Below are 20,234 nucleotides of genomic sequence, written 5' to 3' on the forward strand. Positions count from 1 at the left end.
TGGTGGCTGGTGTTGGGCTCCCCGACCCTTACTGCCCAAGCCCACTCTGCTCAGATTCAGCCGCTGGGTGCCTGACTCCCTTCCAAGAGGACGCCCTGTGCCGTGTGGGGCCGAGGCGGGCACCCTCTCCCGTCACCAGGGCACACGGCTGGGCTGGATTTCTGGTGCTGAAAACGGTTTCCAAGACAGACTCAGGATGCATTTTGTTTTTTTCTTTTAATCACTAGAAGCCTCTGCTCTGTTGGGTGCTGAGCACACCATATAACCCTTCCCTGGTCGCCTCTGGGTGCCTGGGTGGGGACTTCACTTTTTCGCTTTAGCTTTCTTTCCCTTGTTCCCTTTGTTGGGCTTCTGGTGAGTGTCCTCTCGCCCCGGATTGCCGGGGAGGGGGGGGAAGGGGAGCGGGGCGTTGAGACTCATGGTCTTCCTCTGAAGCCGCAGGTCCAGGATGTCAAACGTGACCTGGATCTCGTACTGCAGCAGCTCCTGCAGGCACTCGATCTGGATGTGGATGGCCTCGCTGACCAGGCGCTCCAGAACCTAGGGGCCAGAGGCTGGTGAGCCGGGCTCCCAGGAGGCCCTTCCCAGCCCGCCCTGAGCTGTACACCTCCACAGTCCTCTCCACCCACACCGCCCTGCAGGCCACAGGAACGGCTGTGTCAACTGGCCCGGCTCTCTCTTGGGCTCCCCTCTCCCTGCCCATTGTCACATCTCCAAGTCCTATTGGACAGAAAGGGAAACTACTCCAGGAGGTGGGCGTGTCCTCCCGTCAGCCGTGGGAAGAAGGGAAACTGAGCCACCAGCTGCCCTGTCACCAGAAAACCGTCTCTGTCAACTCCTGGTGCCACAGCATCCTGGAGACAGGGACATGTAACTCTTTGCTCCAGTTCCTGCCTGAGAAGCCAGCCAACAAAGGAGAGGTAATGCCCATCCAGGGGTGCGGGGGACGTACTGGAATATTCCTCGATACATCTGAGGTCTGTATTTTAGCTTAAAAACCCATGCACACCCAGCGGCTTGGGGCCGAGGGAGGAGGACTGTGAGTTCAAAGCAGCCTCAGCAAAAGTGAGATGCTAAGCAGCTCAGTGAGACCCTGTCTCTAAATAAAATACAAAATAGGGCTGTGGTCGAGTGCCCCTGAGTTCATCCCCAGCACCCAAAAAAACAAACAAGCAAAACCCATGCAGAATTTTGCATTAGCCTCAAAATATCTGTCCCCGTCTCCTAAAATGAGAATACTGTTCTTCCCGTGGGTCCTGGGGACATAGGCTACAAGCTGATGCCCCATGCTCTTTCTGTGGAGCTTAGGGCTGCCAGCTCAGGCCAACTGCCAGGGCACACGTGGAGGGGCCTCGGCTCATGAGCCAGACAGGGCAGGGAGAGTGGGCAGGAGGGGCTGTCGAGTGTGGAGAGAGAGCAGGAGTGGGGGACCTCACATAATCTGCAGCGAGGTCCCCTGAAGAGGACTGCAGACAGGCTGGTGCCTGGGTTCTACTCAGTCCCCACTGGATGCCTGTGCGTGTGTGTGTGTGTGTGCGTGTGTGTGTGTGTGGTACTGGGGACTGCGCTACTCTGCATGGAGCTCTAGCCCCAGCCCTTATTCTTACTTTGAGACATGGTCTCCCTAAATTGCCCAGGCTGGCCTTGAACTTGCGATCCTCCTGCCTCAGCCCCCTGGGTTGCTGGGATCACGGTGGCACCACTGTGCCTGCTTCCTGTGGGATACCTTAATGCACTGAGGTTACATGGCACCTGGATGTGCTGTGTTTCTGGAGACCTAGCCTTGGGTGCGTACCATCCATTCTGTTGTATTAATTTTTCTTTAGAGATTTTCCAAATATGTTTTTGAATTTTAAAGGAATTCTTTCCTCATCAGGTGACAATTCAGAAACCAAAACCAACTGACAGACTACGAAACTCCTTGGGGACACACAGCCCTTTCCCCTGACCCCCCCCCCCCGCCCCCCGTGCCCACAACACAGGCACACACCTACACTCGAGCACACACTCGTCCCTGTGTTCAAAGACCAGGTGACCAAGACAGTGCCAGTGCCTGTGTAGAGCTAGAGCTGGCCTCAACTCCCTCAGGCTGGTCACCATGATACGAGAGGTTGGGGAGGCGCTGGCCACGGGGGCCTGGGGTCTTTGTACCCATGGGCAGGGCAGCTGTGTCTCACATCCACCACCAGACCCTTCTGGTCCTGCCTGGCCTCATCCAAACCCCCTCCCTGAGCGGTCTCCATGCTCTTTCCTCCATTGTCCCTGGGCCTCCGTGGACGAGGGCATTAGGAAAATCTGCAGTGGCTCAGAGCCGAAGATCCACGATGACAGCGTGACAGAACGTGGACTTAGGGTCAGCCGGACCCTAGGCCCACTGTAACCTCTACCCAGGTTAGCTTGGTGGCTTTGGGCAGAGTAAGTTCTCTGAGCCTCATTTGTCTCACCATCAAAATGGGGACACAGTGTCTGCCCTGCAGGGAGGTGTCATGGCACCTGCAGGCACGGCCTGAGGGACACACCGGGTTCCTACGTGCTTCCGTGCGGAAGACGAGGCCGTGTCAGAACCCAGCCTGTGTCCCCGTGGGAAGTGAGCGGCCGGCAGCGGGAGCCTCACCTCTCTCCTCAGGGTCTGGTGCGGCTCTGCGGGCGCCCCCGCGGGCACCACTTGGCCCCCGAAGGCCTTCTGCAGCATGTGCGCCTGCTCCAGGCTCAGCGTCTCCTTCAGGAGCAGCATGTTGGTGCGCTTCTGCACCTCGGCCGTCCGCAGCTCGGCCAGCTGCTGCTCGTGATGCCACACCTCCCTGTCCGTGCCCTCGGCCAGCGGGAGGGGCTGGGGCGGCGCACACACCTCCAGGTGGGCGACCGTCAGGTTGACCTCCTGGTCCTGGCCCAGGACGTACTGGTAGAGTCGGTAGTGGCGGATGAAGGTGTTGTGGAAGTAGTCGCAGAGGGCCAGCAGGTGGGCGGTGCTGAACTGCCTCTGGTAGTCCCTGAGCTTGTTCCCCAGAATCGCCACCGCCTCAGTGATGGAGCAGCCTGTGGGCACAGAGGGCCAGGGGCAGAGCGTGAGCCGGCAAAATCACACTGGTGGCCCACTGGCCTGGGCTCTGAGGCTGGGCAGTTGGCCCTCAGAGCCCACGTCCGGCTCTGATTCTGTCTCTGGAAAGCTGTGGAGCAGGCAGCTCTCCCTTTTACCCTGGCTTCCACACACACTCACTCATACACTCACACTCACACACACTTACCCACACTCACACACATGCACACACGCACACTCACACACTCACACACACACTTACCCCCCCACACACTCACACACTCACACTCACACACACATGCACACACGCACACTCACACACTCACACACACTTACTCCCCCACACTCACACACTCACACTCACACACACATGCACACACGCACACTCACACACTCACACACACTTACCCCCCCACACTCACACACTCACACTCACACACACATGCACACACGCACACTCACACACTCACACACACTTACCCACACACACTCACACTCACACACACTTACCCACACTCACACACATGCACACACGCACACTCACACACTCACACACACTTACCCACACACACACTCACACTCACACTCACACATGCACACACGCACACTCACACACTCACACACACTTACCCCCCCACACTCACACTCACACACACTTACCCACACTCACACACATGCACACACGCACACTCACACACTCACACACACTTACCCACACACACACACTCACACACTCACACACACACATGCACACACGCACACTCACACACGCACACTCACACACTCACACAGACACTCACACTCACACACACTTACCCACACACACACTCACACGCACACTCACACACTCACACATACACTTACACACACACACACACACACACTCACACACACTTTTCTGTTTTGTTTTTGGTACTGGGGATTGAACCGGGGCGCCTAACCACTGAGCCCTATCTCCAGCCCTTTTTAAATTCTTATTCAGGGTCTTGCCGAGTTGCTCAGGGCCTCGCTAACTTGCCGAGACTGGCTTTGACCTTGCGATCCTCTGCCTCGCCCCGCGAGCTGCTGGGATCTCAGGTGTGCGCCACCGCCTGGCCTGGCTTCCATGCTCGTCTTCCCCGCCGCCAGTGGCCATCCCGTCCTCACCTGTTTTGTCCAGTGGCCCTGCCTTAATAGCCGAGCCTCACAGTGTTTCCTCGTGATCTCTTGAGGAGGAGGCAGGGTGCTGGAGGGGTCTGGTCTGAGGGGGGCATGCAGGGGTGGCGAAGGCCCAGGCAACTGCTGCACTGGTGGCCGGGGCTCTCGGTGGGGCAAGGTTCACTGACCCCATGAAAAGCGTCACCTCTGAGGGTAGCGCCTTGGCAAGCTCCGGAGAGGGAAGCACCCCTCTTGTCCCCTCCTGTCCCCTCCTGTCCCCTCCTGTTCCCTGCTGCTCACGGCCCTTTGGGAGTTTAAGGCAAAAGTCGGGTTGTCTGCAGCCCGTGACTGGGGTTTGAAAGGGTGGTGGCTAAAGCATGTGTGTGGCCTGGTGACACTCATAGAGCAGAGTCAGGGGGCAGCTGAACAGGCCCCTGGGTGTGAGCAGACGTGGTTCTCACACAGATGCTGTCCCTGAAGCCCTCTGTGAACATGGCCACAGCTTTCCTGCTCCCCACTGTGTCCTCTGCAAGGTGGGAGCTGCGGCCAGGTGACCATCATGTCACTGTTTTAACGCCTTTGGCGCTCCAGGGCCATTAGAGGATGGCAGTCCAGCGTGGGTGCTGGGGGCTGGCTCGCCTGCACAGCCCTTCCTCAGCTCCCTCAGGGAGCCCACAGCCGGCTCTGCAGGAGGGGTCGCTGCCCCACACCCAGGTCTCCTGGAAAGTCCTCTGCCCCATTCTTGTTCACACTTGGCTCCTCCCCGAGGCCGCTGGGTGGGTGGGGCTATCCATCTTCCTCCCCCAGAGGCCTGGGGCAGGGCACTGTCTTAGTGGACGGGCACTGCTCCACTGTGGGCCTCACTGGGATGGGCTGGGGGTGTCTTGGATACTTGGGCTGCGTCTCCCCACAATGGCGTAAGGAGGCCTCTGTGCAGTGTTGTGATCCTGGTGCAGCGTTGAAGGTCCCTGGGCTGGGTCTCCCTCCTCTCAGGGCAAACCTGCAGGCTCAGAACTGCCCCCACTCCAGCTGAGCTCCGTCTCAGGACGGGGTCCGGGGTTTGGAGGATTGGGGCACTGTCCATTCTTGTGACATGGGGCCTTTGCCTGCTCCCATGTAAAGTGCAGGACAATCACATTCATGTTGCAGGCCGGTTGGAAGACCAGTTGGGGCCATGGCCCAAGTGCTCCGCCCGGAGCCTGCCAGAGTCAGCAGTCACCGCAGGAGAGTTTGCCTGCTCTGTGGGAAGAGTCTCTCCCAGCCCCGCCACCCACCCTCCCCTCCCTCCCTTCCTTCCATCCAAGGTTCATTTGCCAGATTTGCCAGACTGTTGCTGAGCCTATAAACAGTTGCAGCCTGTCTTGGCAATGCCCTGGTAAATAAGGCCCATCCCCTGCCCTCACGGTGCTCGCCCAAGAGACCAAAGCAGAAAATCACAAGGCCTGAGGCCCAGGTTGTGGCTCGGTGGTAGAGAGCTTGCCTACCCCATGCTAGGCCCTCGGTTCAATCCCAAGCACCCAGGGCTTTCTGGGGAAAGCTTGGGCTTGGGACTGCCGTGGAGGGACTATCACCAGGGCCAGCACTGGACCATGTGCCACAGGGGCCTGGTGGACATCGTGAGCCAGCGAGGCGACTGCACTGTGCAGAGCAGTGACAAGCTGTCCATCATTCAGCTGACGCACACTGACTGGGGGCCTCTGTGCACAAGAGCTCTTCTTCCAGGCCCCAGGGAGGCACTGGAGTTCTAGGGAGAAGCCGTACAGATAGTCTAGCTCTGCACAGGGCCACGGGGGCTGGAAGGGCACAGTAGGAAAAGCAGATTATCTGGATAGTCAGGGAGGGGTCTCTGACACAATGACAAAGGAGCCCAGATGGGCAACATCAGAGCTCTTTTGTGGGCAGAGGTGGGTAAAGGAGAGAGGGGCAATGGGGGCTGGCCCTGTCCACAGAGGCCCGCCCTCCAGAGCACCTGGCACTGCCTCACACTGCAGTTCACTGGTGTGTGCTGCCCTAGGCCGGAAGGTGAGTCCTGAGCACGTGGCAGCTGGGTAAGGAGCTTGCCCGGCACCTGGCACCTCTCCTGGACATAGAGACTGGCTGAATGAACCTGAGCTCACAGGTGGCCACCGCAGCGTTTGCAGGTGGCTGGAGGCATGGGGGAACGTCATTCTAGAAGAATTACTCAGTGAGCCCCCCATGTGCTGGGTGTGGGGCACAAGTGGACTATGGATGTGGTCATCCCCTCGGAGGCTGCTGGATGGGAGGAGCTCCCAGGTTCTTGGGCAGCAGGGACAGCGGCTGAAGGCCAGAGGCGGGCAGCGTGGCTGTGGGGGCACCCACATGGAGCTCCAGTTTCCGGGAGGCAGAGCTGGTTCTGGGGCACTGGTGGGGATGGAAAGGCTTGGGATTGACAGTTCGGACAGAGAGCTTGGGAGGAGCCTCTAGGCCACACCAAAGAGCTGGACTTTCCCACAGAAGCCTCGGACATCCAAGGATGAGCATCAGGGCTGCCCGGAGCTCGGGAACCACCGCGTCAGGAATCTGCACGCAGCTCGCTCTGGGCTGAACCGGCGAAGGTGGAGAAGTTCACCACGTGAGCAGCTCCACTCAGAAGCCTGGAGGCTAGAGGCAGAGGCCTGGCGGGATCCAGTGGGAAGGTGGAGGCTCTATGGCAGGGTACAGGAATGGCCAACAGAGGGATCCCAGATGGGCACGAGGCCCTCGTTTCTGACCATCAAAGCTGGACCACACAGAAGTATAATAGAACTCCACCAGGCGGCTCACTGGACTTCTCCGGACTCCTTGGAGCTGAGCTTCCGGAAGCGACCCTGCTTATGTTCCAGAATGGCCTGGCAGCGCATGGGTGGGGGTCACTGGTCCTCCAAGTGAGTGGCCGTTCCTGCCTTCTGTGCCAAGGCCAGCCCAGCGATCATGCACGGAGCGCAGCCTGGTGCAAGGCACATTGTGCTTGTGCTGTAGCAGATGTGGCCAAGTGTTCCTGTGGCTTGTCACCCTTGCGGGTGTCCAATAACCCCACTGTGGAACTTGTCCTGAGTCCACAAGCAGGCACAGTCCCTGGCTGGATTCTCACCGCAGCCCCAAGACACGCTCTGGCCAGTGCAGCGTTTCCCATCCGAAGCTGCCTCCTGAGACCAGCGCTCTGCACCCCAGTGACTCAGAGCAGAGGGATTAGGGCTCAGGGAGAAGCCTCTGGCTGAGCAGATCTGTGCCTGCACATTGTTCTTCAATAACAGGGAGTGGCCTTCATTTGCATTGGCTGCTGAGAACTTCCTGAAGTTGTCCCCAAGCCCCTGGAGGCCAGCACCTGTGAGGGAAGCTGCAGGAGTGGAGGAGGAGAGGAATGAGGAGGGGAGCGCGGAGGAGGCGCTGCGATGGCAATGCCAGCCGCTCCCACATCGGGCCAAAGAGGCACCAGGATGCACTGGGGGTCTCTGGGGCCTCCGAGGCTGCACAACAGGGAGGGCAGGGGTGGGCCACCGGGCTAGCCAGAGGAGGGAATGGGGAGAGGGGCTGCCCCCTCTGGGTGGGCATAGGAGAGGAGCCAGGTGCCACCAGTGTCAGACGAGCCAGTCTGGTCGCCCTGTCTTGGCTGCAAGGGGAAGAACCACAGGCCGCTGTGGCTGGCTTAACTTTGCCCCAACCCCAGAGCCCAGAGCTAGAGCAGGAGTGTGCAAAGCAGAGGAAAGCACAAGCCTGCCACCTCTGTCCAGCCCTGTCCTCGTGCCCCTGACTGCTCTGGCTCCCTCCCCTGCTCTCACGCAGGGGCTGCTGAAGACCTTGACCAGGAGGCGGCACCGCGATGGCAGGAGACAGGTGTTGTCCTCTGGGTCAGGGGGCTCCCATAGCAACGTGGCCAGGCACGCCCCGGCCTCCCAGGCCCCCCAGCCCCTCCCAGGGCAGCGAGGCCTGGGTAGGCATCATCGCTTCCATCTGTTCGAGAAATTGGCTCAAAAAGGCCGGGAGATTTGCCCAGGGGCATACCGCAGGTAAGTGGCAGAGCCCGAATTCAAACTCCAACCATGTGACTCCAAGTGGCTTCTTTGTAGGAGGTGGATGTGGGAAGGGCCCCTAACTCAAGGGGACATTCTGCAATAGGTATTGCATCAAAATGCATGTTTCATGGCCAGAGTCTCCAAGAAATACGGGATCCTGGGAAACTAAATGGAGTCCCAGTATGATAATGAGCTCAGCGGATCATCCAAAAGGGCTGAGCAAGCACAGCGCTTCTCAGATCTACCCAGGACAAGTGGTCTCTTGGGACCAGGGAGCACACTGTGGGAAATACTGAGCTGGTCCAGCTCCTTTGTTCAAAGATGGGGAAACTGAGGCACAGAGATAGGCAGGACTTGCTCCAGCACAGGAGCCCCGACCTGCCAGCAGAGTCCTCCCTGATGCCTCTTCCAGCTTGGAGAGGGGACAGTTCTACTTCTTGTCAGTGCCCCCAGGTCCTGGGGCTCCTGGGTGGTGAGCAATGTCTCAGGAGGTGGTGGGGAGTCTCCCTGGGGGGAAGGGGTCCAGTCGAGGGAGGAGAGCTGGATCTGGGGCTGCCCTGGGTTGGCTCTGTGGTGCTCGGACCTCTGGCCTGGGACCAGGCAGAAGTTCCAGGTGAGAGTCCAAGAGCTCTCCACCTTTGCTGAGACCACTCCCATTGCTCCTGCCTGCCCCACGGTCTTCAGGTCCTGGGAGGTCCCCCACCTCCTGCTGCAGAACTAGCAGTCTCCTCAGGAGCCCCTGTTTTCTGGGGCTGGTGCAAAGCTCCTGGTGGAGCTGCAGGGAGAGGGAGTGGGTCACCTGGTGCAGTCTGATATCCCTCTGGGGGAGGACCAGCAACGCCCCTCCTGATGTCTCCAGGCAGCCTGCTGGATCAAGGAGTACCTTGGTGACCGGCACAAACCTCACCAGCTGCCCTGGGACTGGGCATGCTGCTCTGGTCTGGTCACGCCCCCGTGTGTGGGCAGGCAACCCCACACTGTTCTCCGTCACCATTCACGGTCACACGAAGCACTGGTGAGGGGCGGGGACTCAGAGCCTGGCCCTGAACAAGGCAGGACGGTGAGCCTGGTGACAGGCTGACGCTGGGAATTCACAGGGTGCTGGTCTCCTCTGGCCTCGGCCACCTGACCACCAGCAGGGCTCTGCCCTCTGGGGAGGGCGTTCTGATCTGTCCAGTGGAAGCAGTGGACTACGTGCCTGGCGGAGCTGGGTGACAGCCTATGCGTCCAGTGCTCTACAGTGCTCCACACACAGTAGGCCCGCAATAAATAACCTTGTCCTTGTCCTCTCTTCCCTAGGCCTCCGCTGGTGTCCCCTACCCTGGGAGGTAATCTGGAATCCACCAGGCTCTCAGGGGCAAGGCCTGACCTTGGGGCCGTGAGTCCTGGAGACGGGGCGGCCTCCATCTAGGTGGTCACCTGGTGGCTCTGTTGACCATATGGGAAGTGGAGTGTGGGCCAGCGTGGTGCCAGGGAAGCTCTTTGTTCCCTGGACACAGTGACATCAGGGGAAGGATGGCTGGGAGTTGGCTGGGCCCCTGTTGTGGGGCTGCAGGGGAGAGGAGGAGGTTGTCTTTCTGGTCAGCCTTTTTTTGGGGAGGGGGTGACTTCCGAGCGACTCAGTCTGGAATGACTGCTGGAGTGAGTGGTGGCAGGACAGGGCCATCAGGCAGAAGTCCAAAGAGACCAGCTTTGGTTCAATAGTAGGAGGAACGTTTGAGAAGCCAGAGCCACTCGTCTCCTGAGGAGTGAGATCAGAGCTGGCAGCTGTGGGTCCCAGAGCTGGAGACAGAATTCCTGAATGTGCAGCTGGATGGGGAACGGGGACCGTGGAACCTCTTGGTCCCCTCCACTAGAAGCACCAGGTAACCCCACTGAAGCAGGCCCTGGCACTGAGAGAGCCAGCTGCCCCACACAATCCCCAATCCCCTCTGACGGGAGTCCCTGAGGCTGACCGTGTGTCCAGCAGGCCAAGGAAGGAATGAGAAGCGAGAGGTCACACCAAAGAGCCAGAGGTCCGGTGTTGAGGGTCCCTGCGCATCTGCCCACACACGGGGGCGTGTTTCGCACAGGGTGCAGCTCAGCCTCTCAGCTGGCCTGGACAGTCACCCGTCAGGGCCTTCCTGTCAGGAGCCGGGACCTGTCCCGCCCCACCCGGTGGGAACTCCAGGTGACCGAGGCACCAACACCCAGGTGTCTCCCTGGTCCCTCTTTCTCCTACGCCTGGCACCTCATGCCTCTCACGCAGGGGCTCCTCCTGGGCTTCCTGCTTTTCAGGACTCATGGCCCCTTGACCAGGCCCCCGTCAAGATGGACAGTTGCCAGCCAGGGGGTGTCCTCTGCTGTCAGACAGACCTGGGCACAGCGAGCCTCTTAACCTCCTGGGCCTCAGTGTCTCCCCTTAAAACATCTCCCCTGATGCCAGGCTGTGGTAAGTGGCCACATCTCGCTGGGCCACCCCAGGAGTGTGGATAGCCCCACCAGGGGATGTCGGGGAAGGTCTCCATGGCATGGTCTTGATTTCTGGCCTCCTTATGACAGTGCCACCTGGTGAGCTGTGACCTCACTCTGTGAGTTGTGCCCCACTCAATTTATGTGCTAAAGTCCCAACCCCAGGACCTCAGGGTGACTGCATTTGGAGATGGTGTCCAAAGAGAGGATTAAGGTCAAAAGAGGTCATGTGGGTGGCCTTCATCCCATATCACTGGTGTCCTCATAAGGGGAGGAGATTAGGACACAGACACCCGCAGAAGGAGGGCCAGGTGAGGGCTCGGGGGAGACACCATTCACCAGCCAAGCCGAGGGGTTCCGGAGGAGCCAGGCCGGCCGAGGCCTTCATCTTGGACTGCGCCTCCAGAGCCATGTGGACACAGATGTCCTCTGTTGAATCACCTGGTCTGTGGGATTTCGTGTTGGTGGCCTGAGCAGACAAAGGGGCTTGGGGGTATCGGAAATGATAGTTGTCCATTTGTCGCGAGAAATGCTCTAAGACCCAGCCAGTGGCCTTTGTAGAGATTCCAACAAAGAAGTTGCCTCCAAAGACCCCTGAGGGCCTCTGCTGAGCTGGTCCTGCTCCTGCTGGAGGGAGGGTCTGTCGCGGGCGGTGGCCCCTGCTCTCGGCTCTGCTGCTCCTGATGCCGGGGGCTCCTGACATGGGGAAGGGTGCTTGGGGGCTTGCAGCGTAGACCTAAGGTACAAACCATCCGTGTCCCAGAAGAAGAATCTCATGGGGGAGTTGGGGGTCGTTCCTCCTCCAGACCCCAGCTGTTGGGGACAGGCAGGTGGCTACCTTCTCATCCAGTGGTGGCCTGGGTGACATTTCCTGAAGAATCAGGAGTGGCTGTGGGTGGAACTGCAGATGCCAGGGCCATGACACACTTGGCCACCCTCCCTGTACCTCCACCAACTGGTCCTCCTGGCCCCAGGATCTGCCCGCCAGGCCAGCAGGCAAGGGGCCTTCCTACTCCAGGTGTCTGCAGGGACCCAGAGAGGCCTGTGCCCAAAGTGGTGGAGGTGGTCGACTGGGCAAGGCCCTGCAGGTGAGCAGGTGGGCAGGGGCCCCACCCCTCCACTGAGTGAGGACAGCTGTCGTCCCTCCTGAGCACCCTGAGTCTCCCTCCCCTGAAACCTCCCAGGTCTCGGGAAGCGTGCAAACTCTGCCCTCTTCCTGGGGTTCCTCCCCCAGGATGTCCCATGCTGGAAGAATCCTGCACCTCTGTGCCATGGCTGGTGACTTCACTCCCGGCCCCGAGGGACAGCTGGGTGTGATCTGTCCAGGGCTTCCCAGAGACTGGCAAGAGGTGCCAAGTGTAGACGTCTGTCTCTCTGGCCTGGAGCTGAGCCCTTTGCCAGGGTGGAATCAGCTTATGCTTTTGAATAAAGGGCCGCTCTCTCCCTCCCTCCGCTGGGGCCCGATCAGGCAGCGCGATAAGCGGAACTGGCAGCTGTCCTGGCAGAGTCTGAATCATTGTTGTGCAAACATGACCCTCCTTAAATGCTGTCTGCCAACCTCCTTATCTGGTACGCAAACAGAGCTCAGCCATCCTCAGCCCCAGATGAGCCACAACAAAGTGGCCCTGGAGAAGCCTCCTGCCAAGAGGAGCCCAGCCAGTGTGGATGACAGCCAGAGCAGAATCGCCTTAGAGCGGGGACCCGGGGGACGCGGTCTGCGTCCACACCTGTGATAGGTGGATGTGCCTGGGAGCGCAGGGAGGGAGGCAGACGGGAAGCCTGATCTGCCGCTGTGTGAGCAGCTCCTGCCCCTCAATGCCAGGTCCCCTATCAACGGCCGTGGACAGGTCCCTCCTCTCATGCTGGGGGGCAGCAAGGCCTCCTTGCGTGCGTGCCCCTGTGTGGAGCAGCTGGGTTAGAGCCAGCCCTGCGGTAGCCTGGGCCTCCATTCTGCTGGCCCATACCCGACCCCATCTGCAGAGGAAGGGAAGACAAGGAATGGCAGCACTGGTCGGCAGTGGTGCTCCTTGTCCTGGACCACACACTGCCGTGGTCCATCCCACCTCTGGACTGGGGAGCAGTGGTAGCTAACAGTGAGTGAGCGCTTCCTGCGTGCCAGTCACCTGCTGCAGACTCCACATGTCCTGTCCTGCTTAATCCTGCCCACTGCCCCCTGCCCTCTGGGCTGGAGCTGTTCCCATCTCACTTCACAGAGGAGGAGACAGGGGCACAGAGAGGTACCCAGTGTTCCCCGGGTTAGCAGGAGCAGGTGAGGAGGTGGGATTTGAACCCAGACCTTCTGGCTGCAGGTCTGGTGCCTCGTTGCTCTGCTCTGCTGCCTCTAACTCCACTGAGCACACATCTCCCTGGAGCAACCCGTACAGGGCGGGCGGCCTGGCCTCCCCTTCCCCGGGCACCTCTGTCCCTGCGGGCGTCGAGGTCCTCCCATTCCTTCCTTAGTTAACCCCTGTTTCCATTCAGCGCCTAGTGGACGCCATGTGCCTTGTCTGGCTTTGAGGACAGAGGGGACAAAAACGAACAGGTGTAGCCCCTCCCCTGGGGGGGATTCAAGTCTCTCTGGGTCCAGCCTTCCTTGAGGTCCAGGTGGAGGACTCTGGGGAGTTGAGTCTGAATTGAGTGCGCAGGACGTGGGTGAACAAGCTCGCGAGGGTGGGCGAGGCAGCGCAGGAGGGCCGACGTGGACGCAAGCCAAGGGCGCCCTGAGCACTGCGAGACATCGTGGGCATGGGGAGGGTCCTGGGGGGCCTGGCCATGGCTGCAGGGAGCCACTGAACCAGGAGGCTGAACCAAGAGTCACGATGAAGAGGGCCTGAGACGGCTCTGGGTGCAGTCCTGAAAGTTGGAATCCTGAAGGCCCCAATCCCCAGCTGCAATTCTCATGCAGGAAGAAAATAAGGCTCTGTACCAGGGCGGGAAAGCTGGAGGTTGGGAGGGGATCCGCGTTCTGGATTGCAGGCAGAGTAGTCGCTAAATTACTCAGTTGCGTCCTGCTGCTGCTGCTCCTCACGCGTAGCACCAAAAACTGGCCTTTGTCAGAGAAGGCAGACATCAAGGGTCTTGGTGACCTTCTAAAGCAAGGATGTGCGTGACAGCTCCTCCCCAGTGCTACAAAACGCATTAGAGGCTGGACTGTTCTCGCTTGGGAATTTGCTTGTGGACAGAGACAGACTTCTATTTACTACTAACAGCCTAAAACAGACTTTGGGTGCAGGAGCATCCCTTGAGACCAGCAGCTCAGGGCCCGCCTGGCCACCAGAGTGAGAACCTGTCTCAAGACAACAAAAACTAGCACGTTTGACTTTGGCAAATAGATGGCACTTTCAAAACCAATCTCATTTTTTAAAATCTAATACAAAATTCATGCTCCTGTTAGATCCCCGAATTCTAGAACTTATTTGCAGGATCATGTATCACAACTTTAAAAATGCTTATCTGGAGATTTGGTAGACTTGGCAGAAGAGAAGGATTTCAGTGGAATCCCCACACCGTGACGACATCTGGAATTAGGTGTGATCAAGGCTTCTAAAGGCACATCTCAAGGTGTTACAATAAAGTTAGTTTTCCCGTTCAGCCCAGAGCATTTGGCAGAAAATTCAGATGAGTGGATATAACAACAATAAGAGCTTGAGTTTACAAATGCGTCCTTTGTCTGCGTTGGCTTTCCTTCAGCTGATGGGACTCTGGGAGCTTTGAATGAACTAAAGCTGCGTTTGCCCGAAGCAGCCAGTGACGCTACTGACGCGTTTGAAAATAATTATGTACGAGGAGGATGAGAGGACAGGCACCAGCGTCCCTGTTTGGTCTTCAAAACGTGGGTGCCGTATTTGGGGTCTGTGTGCGAGTGCAAGAGGAGCGAGTTCCACACTCCCCAAGAACACCAGGCCACAGCCCAGACCGGGGGACGGTTTCCCAGGGAGGCCCACGCGGGCGGATGTGGGGTCACAGGAGAATTTCACCAAGGGTGGCACCAAGTAGGAAGCACATGTGAGCGTATTCTTCAAAGGGAGCCATGTCCCAAAAAAAAGAAAAAAAACCGCTGTGGGTTCTGATGGGAGACTTTGAAATCTGGTCGATGATCGTGAACATCATCATCCTGCTCTTTGCCTTTCGTAGCCTTTGACCTTTTAAAATTTGCATTCTTCTTTGAAACAGTTCTTTTCTCCACTGTTTTAGTTTGTCAGTGTTGGTGACTTTTACCGTTTTCTATGCTATTCATTTCATCTTTGCATCATTTCCAATGCAGGTATAAACGTGCAAAGGCTTTTAGAGAGTCCTGATTCATCACAGGCAGGTGTTTTGTTTTTTTACAAATTCTACTCCTTGAAAGTGTGTCATTCAACGTGGACTTTGTGTGTGCATTGGGTCATTTGAAAATGTTGAGATTTCCTTAATAAAAATGTCTTTTTTTCCTTTTTGTGAGGTGTCACGTTTATACACTGGCTTCTGTGAAGGATGAAATGTCTCAGGGTCTTGGCTTTCCGGGAAACTGGACATGAGGTGTGACCTGACGTGGTTCTTGAGTGATCCGCTGTGGCAGTCTGCCCAGGTGCTTCACACGACCACAGGTGTGCGCTGGTGCTCGCCATCACAGCGCATCTCCCAGCGTTTTACTTTGCACTGTTTCTTCATGGATTTGGTTCACTGGCTGGTAGCTGTTAGACCTGTGCTACTGTCACGTGTACGCCTGAGGGGTTATACCTCGAAAACGTTGTCTATTTTCTTTTGTAAAGTGGTCTGTGAAGTGTTATGTCATTTTGTTTTGGTGAGGAGACAGAATCTTAAGTTGCTAAGGCTGGCCTCAAACCCTCAATCCTCCAGGCTCAGCCTTCTGTGCCTCTGAGGTCACAGGCGTGTGCCACAACACCCAGATCTTTCAGGTCTACATGTCTCTCCAACAAATTTCCTTGTTAAAGAAAAAAAAAAAAAAAAAGGCTTTTCGATAAATATTTTTAAATTATTTTTTCCAGAATTTTTTCTTCAGAATTTTAGACTTTGAGGATTTTTATTTTTCAGAACTTCACCATTTGGGAGTGTGGCCCAAACCCCGCCCAACACTCCAGTCACTCTTCCAAGTGCTTTATAGAAACAAACACAACAATCCCACAGCCATCCTCATTTTATAGATGCATGATCTGAAGCACAGAGAGGTTGAGGCAATTGTCAAGGTCACACAGCTAGGAAATGATAGAATTAGGACTCCAGAAACATTCAGAGCTCTTCCTGAGACTGGCATTGACTGTGGAGAAATCTCTGCCAGGGCCAGGGAGAGAATTTTCAGAGGTGATGGAGGCAACAGCTGGAATCTATCCTCTGCCTCTGGGGGTTCAGTCGTTTGTGTTCTGAGAGTCTCTGTGCACATGCTGCTGAGGAGATTGCCACCCAGACAGCCTCCGCACCAGGAGCAGCAGGTGTCGGCCAGGAGACACTCTCTGAAGGTGTGGGCTAGTGCAGCTCTGCCTTGGGTGGAGAGGGACGTGTGGTGAGCAGAGCAAGAGGCTGATCCTCGCCTGCCTGACGGCGGTGGGAGCCCCGAGCAGCTTCCAAAGGGACCTGGTGGACCGTGTGTCTGAAAATTCACCCTGCGGTTTGGTGAGTGGGCTGCAGAATTCAGACTTGACGCGGTGGCCACCAAGAGACGGAGGAGGACGTGGTGCCTGGTGGGATGGTGAGAGGTGGTGAGCTCAGGGGAGGACACTGGGGTAGGTGCTGGGACCCGACAGTGAGCTGAGGCTGCATCCGGACGGGGGCCGTGTGCATCCCATGCAGGGCACCCTGTGTGAGGGACGGTGGCATCGTCAGGGACAGAGTCACCGTATGGGGAAGACAGGGAGAGGGGCGTCATGTGGTCTGGGTCCGTGGCCGCCGCTGGTCATGCCCAGAAAGCCCAAAGAGGACCTTCCAACGTCCCCTACATGGTCAAAATTCCATTTTACGTTCTTGGGAGATGATTTCAAGATAAAAGAAATTAAACATAAAAAAGTTACAAAAATACCAGAAAGACATTCTTTCCCAGGCGACTTGGGATACGTAGGCCACACGAAGCCCACCCACCCCAGGGTCCCCACTTGAGGCCTCCTAAAGCAAGGACACACCCAACCTGACCATCAGGACAGAAGGGGAGCTCTAGCACAGCAGGTCCCCAGCCTGAGCAGGGCCCCAGGCGCCTTGGGCCCGGTCTCCTCAGCCGCTCTCAGGCCGGGCCTCGGTGGCCTGGGGCTGTCAGAGGCTTACTGGGAAGACCTGGGGCCACGCTCTCAATGTGGCTCCTCAGGGAGATGCAGGTGCTGGGCCCTTGGTGGCCACAATGCACAAGGAGGTGGCTCCTCACTGCTGTCCCACCGGGACACCCGGCCCTTGTGTGGCCTCTCACTGACATTGCTGGGTCCACTTCAGCAGGGAAGTGTCTTCTGGCCTTTTCCATCTGGCCACCGGTAAGGATGTCAAGAGGGGGTTCTTAGAAATACCCCACCTCTCACTGCCTTCCCCCTGCAGTCGGACCCTTCGGGAGATTCTTGGCCCAAGTTAACTGCGGCGAGGGCAGCACAGAGGGCCATTCTGAACGTGGTATTTGCTCCATAAATGAGTCTGCCTTTCAGAGCCCAAGAGGTGGACGGGTGTGACCACGGGCTCTCGGGCTCCTTCCCCATGACAGCCGTGCACAGGGCAGGGGTGGCCGAGACGCACCCCAGATGTACCTGACCGCTCCATGTCAGGCCAGCAAGCTCAGACCTGAAGGGAGCCCCCCCACATTCAGCCAGCCAGCCTGATCCCAGGGGGCTCGCTGTCCTCCGGGGCACCGCGGGAAGTCCACGAGGGGCTGCAAGCAGGGGTGACACGTGACCCATTGAAGCAAAAGTGAACCGCCACAGACCCAAACCCCAGCTGGCGCGGGCCTGGCCCGAGGGCCTGGAGCTTCACAGCTGGGCAGACACCTAGGAGCCTCCAGCCCTGGGGAGGCCTGGGCAGCATGAGAGGAGCCACTTCTAGTGGGAGGAAGGGGCTGGCTTCCCCCGACTCCCGGGGCGGCGACCTGGGGCTCACGGGCGCCCCCAGCCTGGTGTCCGTACCTTTGGTTTCCTTGAGTAGCTCTTCCGTGAACTTGACCACCTGCACCACCTCCACCCACGGGAAGCCTTTGCCCACCGCGAAGATGACGCTGTCATAGATGGTGTCCAGCAGGATGCTCCTGCGCGCGTCCCTCAACTCGTCAAACGCTTCCCAGTTCAGGAGTCTCCGCAGGTGCTCCCGACCTTTAGGTTTCTGCAGGACACGGCGCAGGAGTGAGAGGCCGCGGCTGGATACGTGGAGGCCCACCCCCAGGCCCTCCGGTCCCCGGGGACAGGGAGGGTGGGTTTCCCGGGAGAATTCCGCTTTCTTTCTCCTCTCTGGGGACTTGTTCTTTTGTTTGAACTCACTTCTCTGAGACTTGACGGCAGCCACCGCAGGCCCAGGTTTGCGGGCCTTCAGTGGGTCTCAAGCTCTGAATCACGGCCTTATCCCTCTTCCCTAAAACAACTTGATTTTCCCCCAAGACTACTTTCAACGGGTTTCCCTGTGGATGGAATCACGGAATTCCTGCTAATGTGCAGATGACTGACAGACAGACAGGGCGTCTGGCGGGCGATGTTCCACGGAAGGAATGAAGCTCAGCCATGGAACTCGGGCACTCTGGCAGAGCGGGAGGGAAAGACTGATGCAGTGAGACCCCACTGCTTGAGAGTTCTTCAGCCCTTCCGGAAGGTTCTTATAGGTCACCAACACATGTAGGAGATGCAAATGCCTCTTAAGGGGGCAGGGTGGGAAAAGGTATGGGGTGATGGTCTCCTCCCCCCTGAGGGGACGCTGGGGACACCCACCATGCCAAGGGGGTGTCAGTCTCCTGGGGCAAGGACGCTCTGGCTGGGAGGACCCTGGGGACCATGACTGCTCTGATGGCACAGGGAGCCCGGTCCCTGTCCTCAGTCCCAGAACCTCTTCTCCTCTACCTGACCCAGGCGGTCCAGCTGCGCTTCTCCCTCAAGTCAGCACAGGCCCTGCTGCCCACACTGTGGGCACAACTGCAGAGAGCCCCCAGGGTGCCGAGGCTCCTGGGGAGGCAGGAGCAGTCCCCCATTCTCTCCAGCGGGCTCTGCCACACCAGGGGCTGTCCCTGCAGGCCCCAACACTGGCCACCAGCAGGGGTAGGCAAGCCTGGAATGTGGCCGCACCCATCACAGGTGGTGTGAGAGACAGGTGGATGCCCAGGGTGTCCCCTGAAGAGACACCGCTCTGGAGTGACCCCTGGCACATGCCCCATTTCTGGACCCGTGGGGCAAACTTTCTCTCAAAAGGCCCGCGTTCTCTTTCGTCACCTGGAATTGGAAGACTTCTTTCACTCCCTGGGGTGTTAGGAGTGCCATGGCCCTGAATCCAGTTGCCAAGAGACAGGCCGGCACTGCCGAGTCTGGAACCCGGGGCGGGTGGGGTGCAGCTTTGTTGGGTCATGAGGCGCCCGGGCTCCTGGGTGGCTTCCTCTGGCTCCTCCTCTCTGCTATGCTCTGGGTCCGCCTGTGCCTGAGCGGGGACCTCTGCCCCTTCCCTCTTGTCACCCCTCCCTCACAGGCTGTCTTCCATCGGAAGTGAGGCCCGGCCATCACCCTCCCTCACACGCATGCAGGGTTCCCCCTCTTGCTAGTTCCAACAGGACCCAGGACTCCCCTTCCTCCCAGACCTTGAAACCCCATCCTCTGTCTTCAGGTCCCCCGGGGTCTTCCAACACCTTGTCCCCTCAGGTCCTCCCAACCCCACTTCTTCCCGGCAGCTGGCACCCCCGTGTTTCCAGCACCATGGTTTCACTTAGGGGTGCAGAGAACAGCTCTGCAGAGAGCCCTAAGGTCAGCACCTGAGCACCGCATGCCGGGACCCGGGGTGGGCTCCCCCTCCTGCCCGGCTTTGCCCTTTCTCCACCTGGAAGCCCCTGGCACCCCCGGGCCACCTGGGGCAAGTTTGTCTCTCCCCCACCCCACTGCCCATGTCCAGAGCCCCACTGAGGAGGCCAGGGGACACCGGCAGGGTTGGCCTTCCCTGATACGTCCTTTCCTGCTCCCTCCCTAAAACGCACCCCAGCCCTCACCGCTGCCCCTGAGCCTGCATGGTGGCTCTTCTGGGTGTCCTCCCAGGTTCCTCCTCTCCTCCCTCAAGCGGAACCTCCAGCTCTTCTTGACTCGCCCTCCCTCCTCCCCACCCACCTCCAGGTCTGGCCGCCCTAAGGGTCACTGAGTCCTTTCTCCTCTCTGCACCCCTGCCCCTCACCTCTGTAGTGGGGCGCAGGGATTTCTTACCAAGTCTCTGAACCTCCCCCTCCACACACAGACGCATCAAAGTGGACTGTCAGCTTCGTGCTTCGCAGCCTTCCTGGACGCTCAAGGGCAAGCCCAGAGCTCCCCCGTGGCCTGGAGGCCCCCGTGGCGGGGCCTCTCTTTCCGCTCCAGCCCAGCCTGGCTGCTTTGCCCACTCGCCTCGGGCTCCCTCCAGGACTTTGCCTGCGGACAGCTCTTCTGGACAGGTCTTCCCTTGCTCTGCCCGAGTGACTGTCC

General features: G+C 58.6%; 1 protein-coding gene across 1 annotated transcript; it reads right to left on the minus strand.

Moving 5' to 3' along the window:
- Positions 1-303: 303 nt before the first annotated feature.
- Positions 304-19,058, minus strand: C4H8orf74 (chromosome 4 C8orf74 homolog). The gene is made up of 4 exons (XM_076852261.2): positions 19,011-19,058; positions 17,727-17,919; positions 2,615-3,036; positions 304-540 (listed from the first exon to the last, which is right to left on the minus strand). The coding sequence occupies exons 1-4, from the start codon at positions 19,056-19,058 to the stop codon at positions 304-306; spliced, it is 900 nt and encodes a 299-aa protein (XP_076708376.2).
- Between the last annotated feature and the right edge of the window lie 1,176 nt (positions 19,059-20,234).

The sequence above is a fragment of the Callospermophilus lateralis genome, chromosome 4 (assembly GCF_048772815.1).
Source record: "Callospermophilus lateralis isolate mCalLat2 chromosome 4, mCalLat2.hap1, whole genome shotgun sequence".
In the NCBI taxonomy this organism is placed as follows: Eukaryota; Metazoa; Chordata; class Mammalia; order Rodentia; family Sciuridae; genus Callospermophilus; species Callospermophilus lateralis.

What these genes read in the sequence shown, in the direction of transcription:
- C4H8orf74 (XM_076852261.2), bottom strand. Translation starts at nt 19,058, where the DNA reads ATGGCACTCCTAACACCCCAGGGAGTGAAAGAAGTCTTCCAATTCCAG. An exon ending in AAGAAGTCTTCCAATTCCAG is followed by an intron (nt 17,920 to 19,010) that starts GTGACGAAAGAG and finishes CGTGTCCTGCAG; the next exon opens with AAACCTAAAGGTCGGGAGCA. An exon ending in ACCAGACCCTGAGGAGAGAG is followed by an intron (nt 541 to 2,614) that starts GTGAGGCTCCCG and finishes TCTGGCCCCTAG; the next exon opens with GTTCTGGAGCGCCTGGTCAG.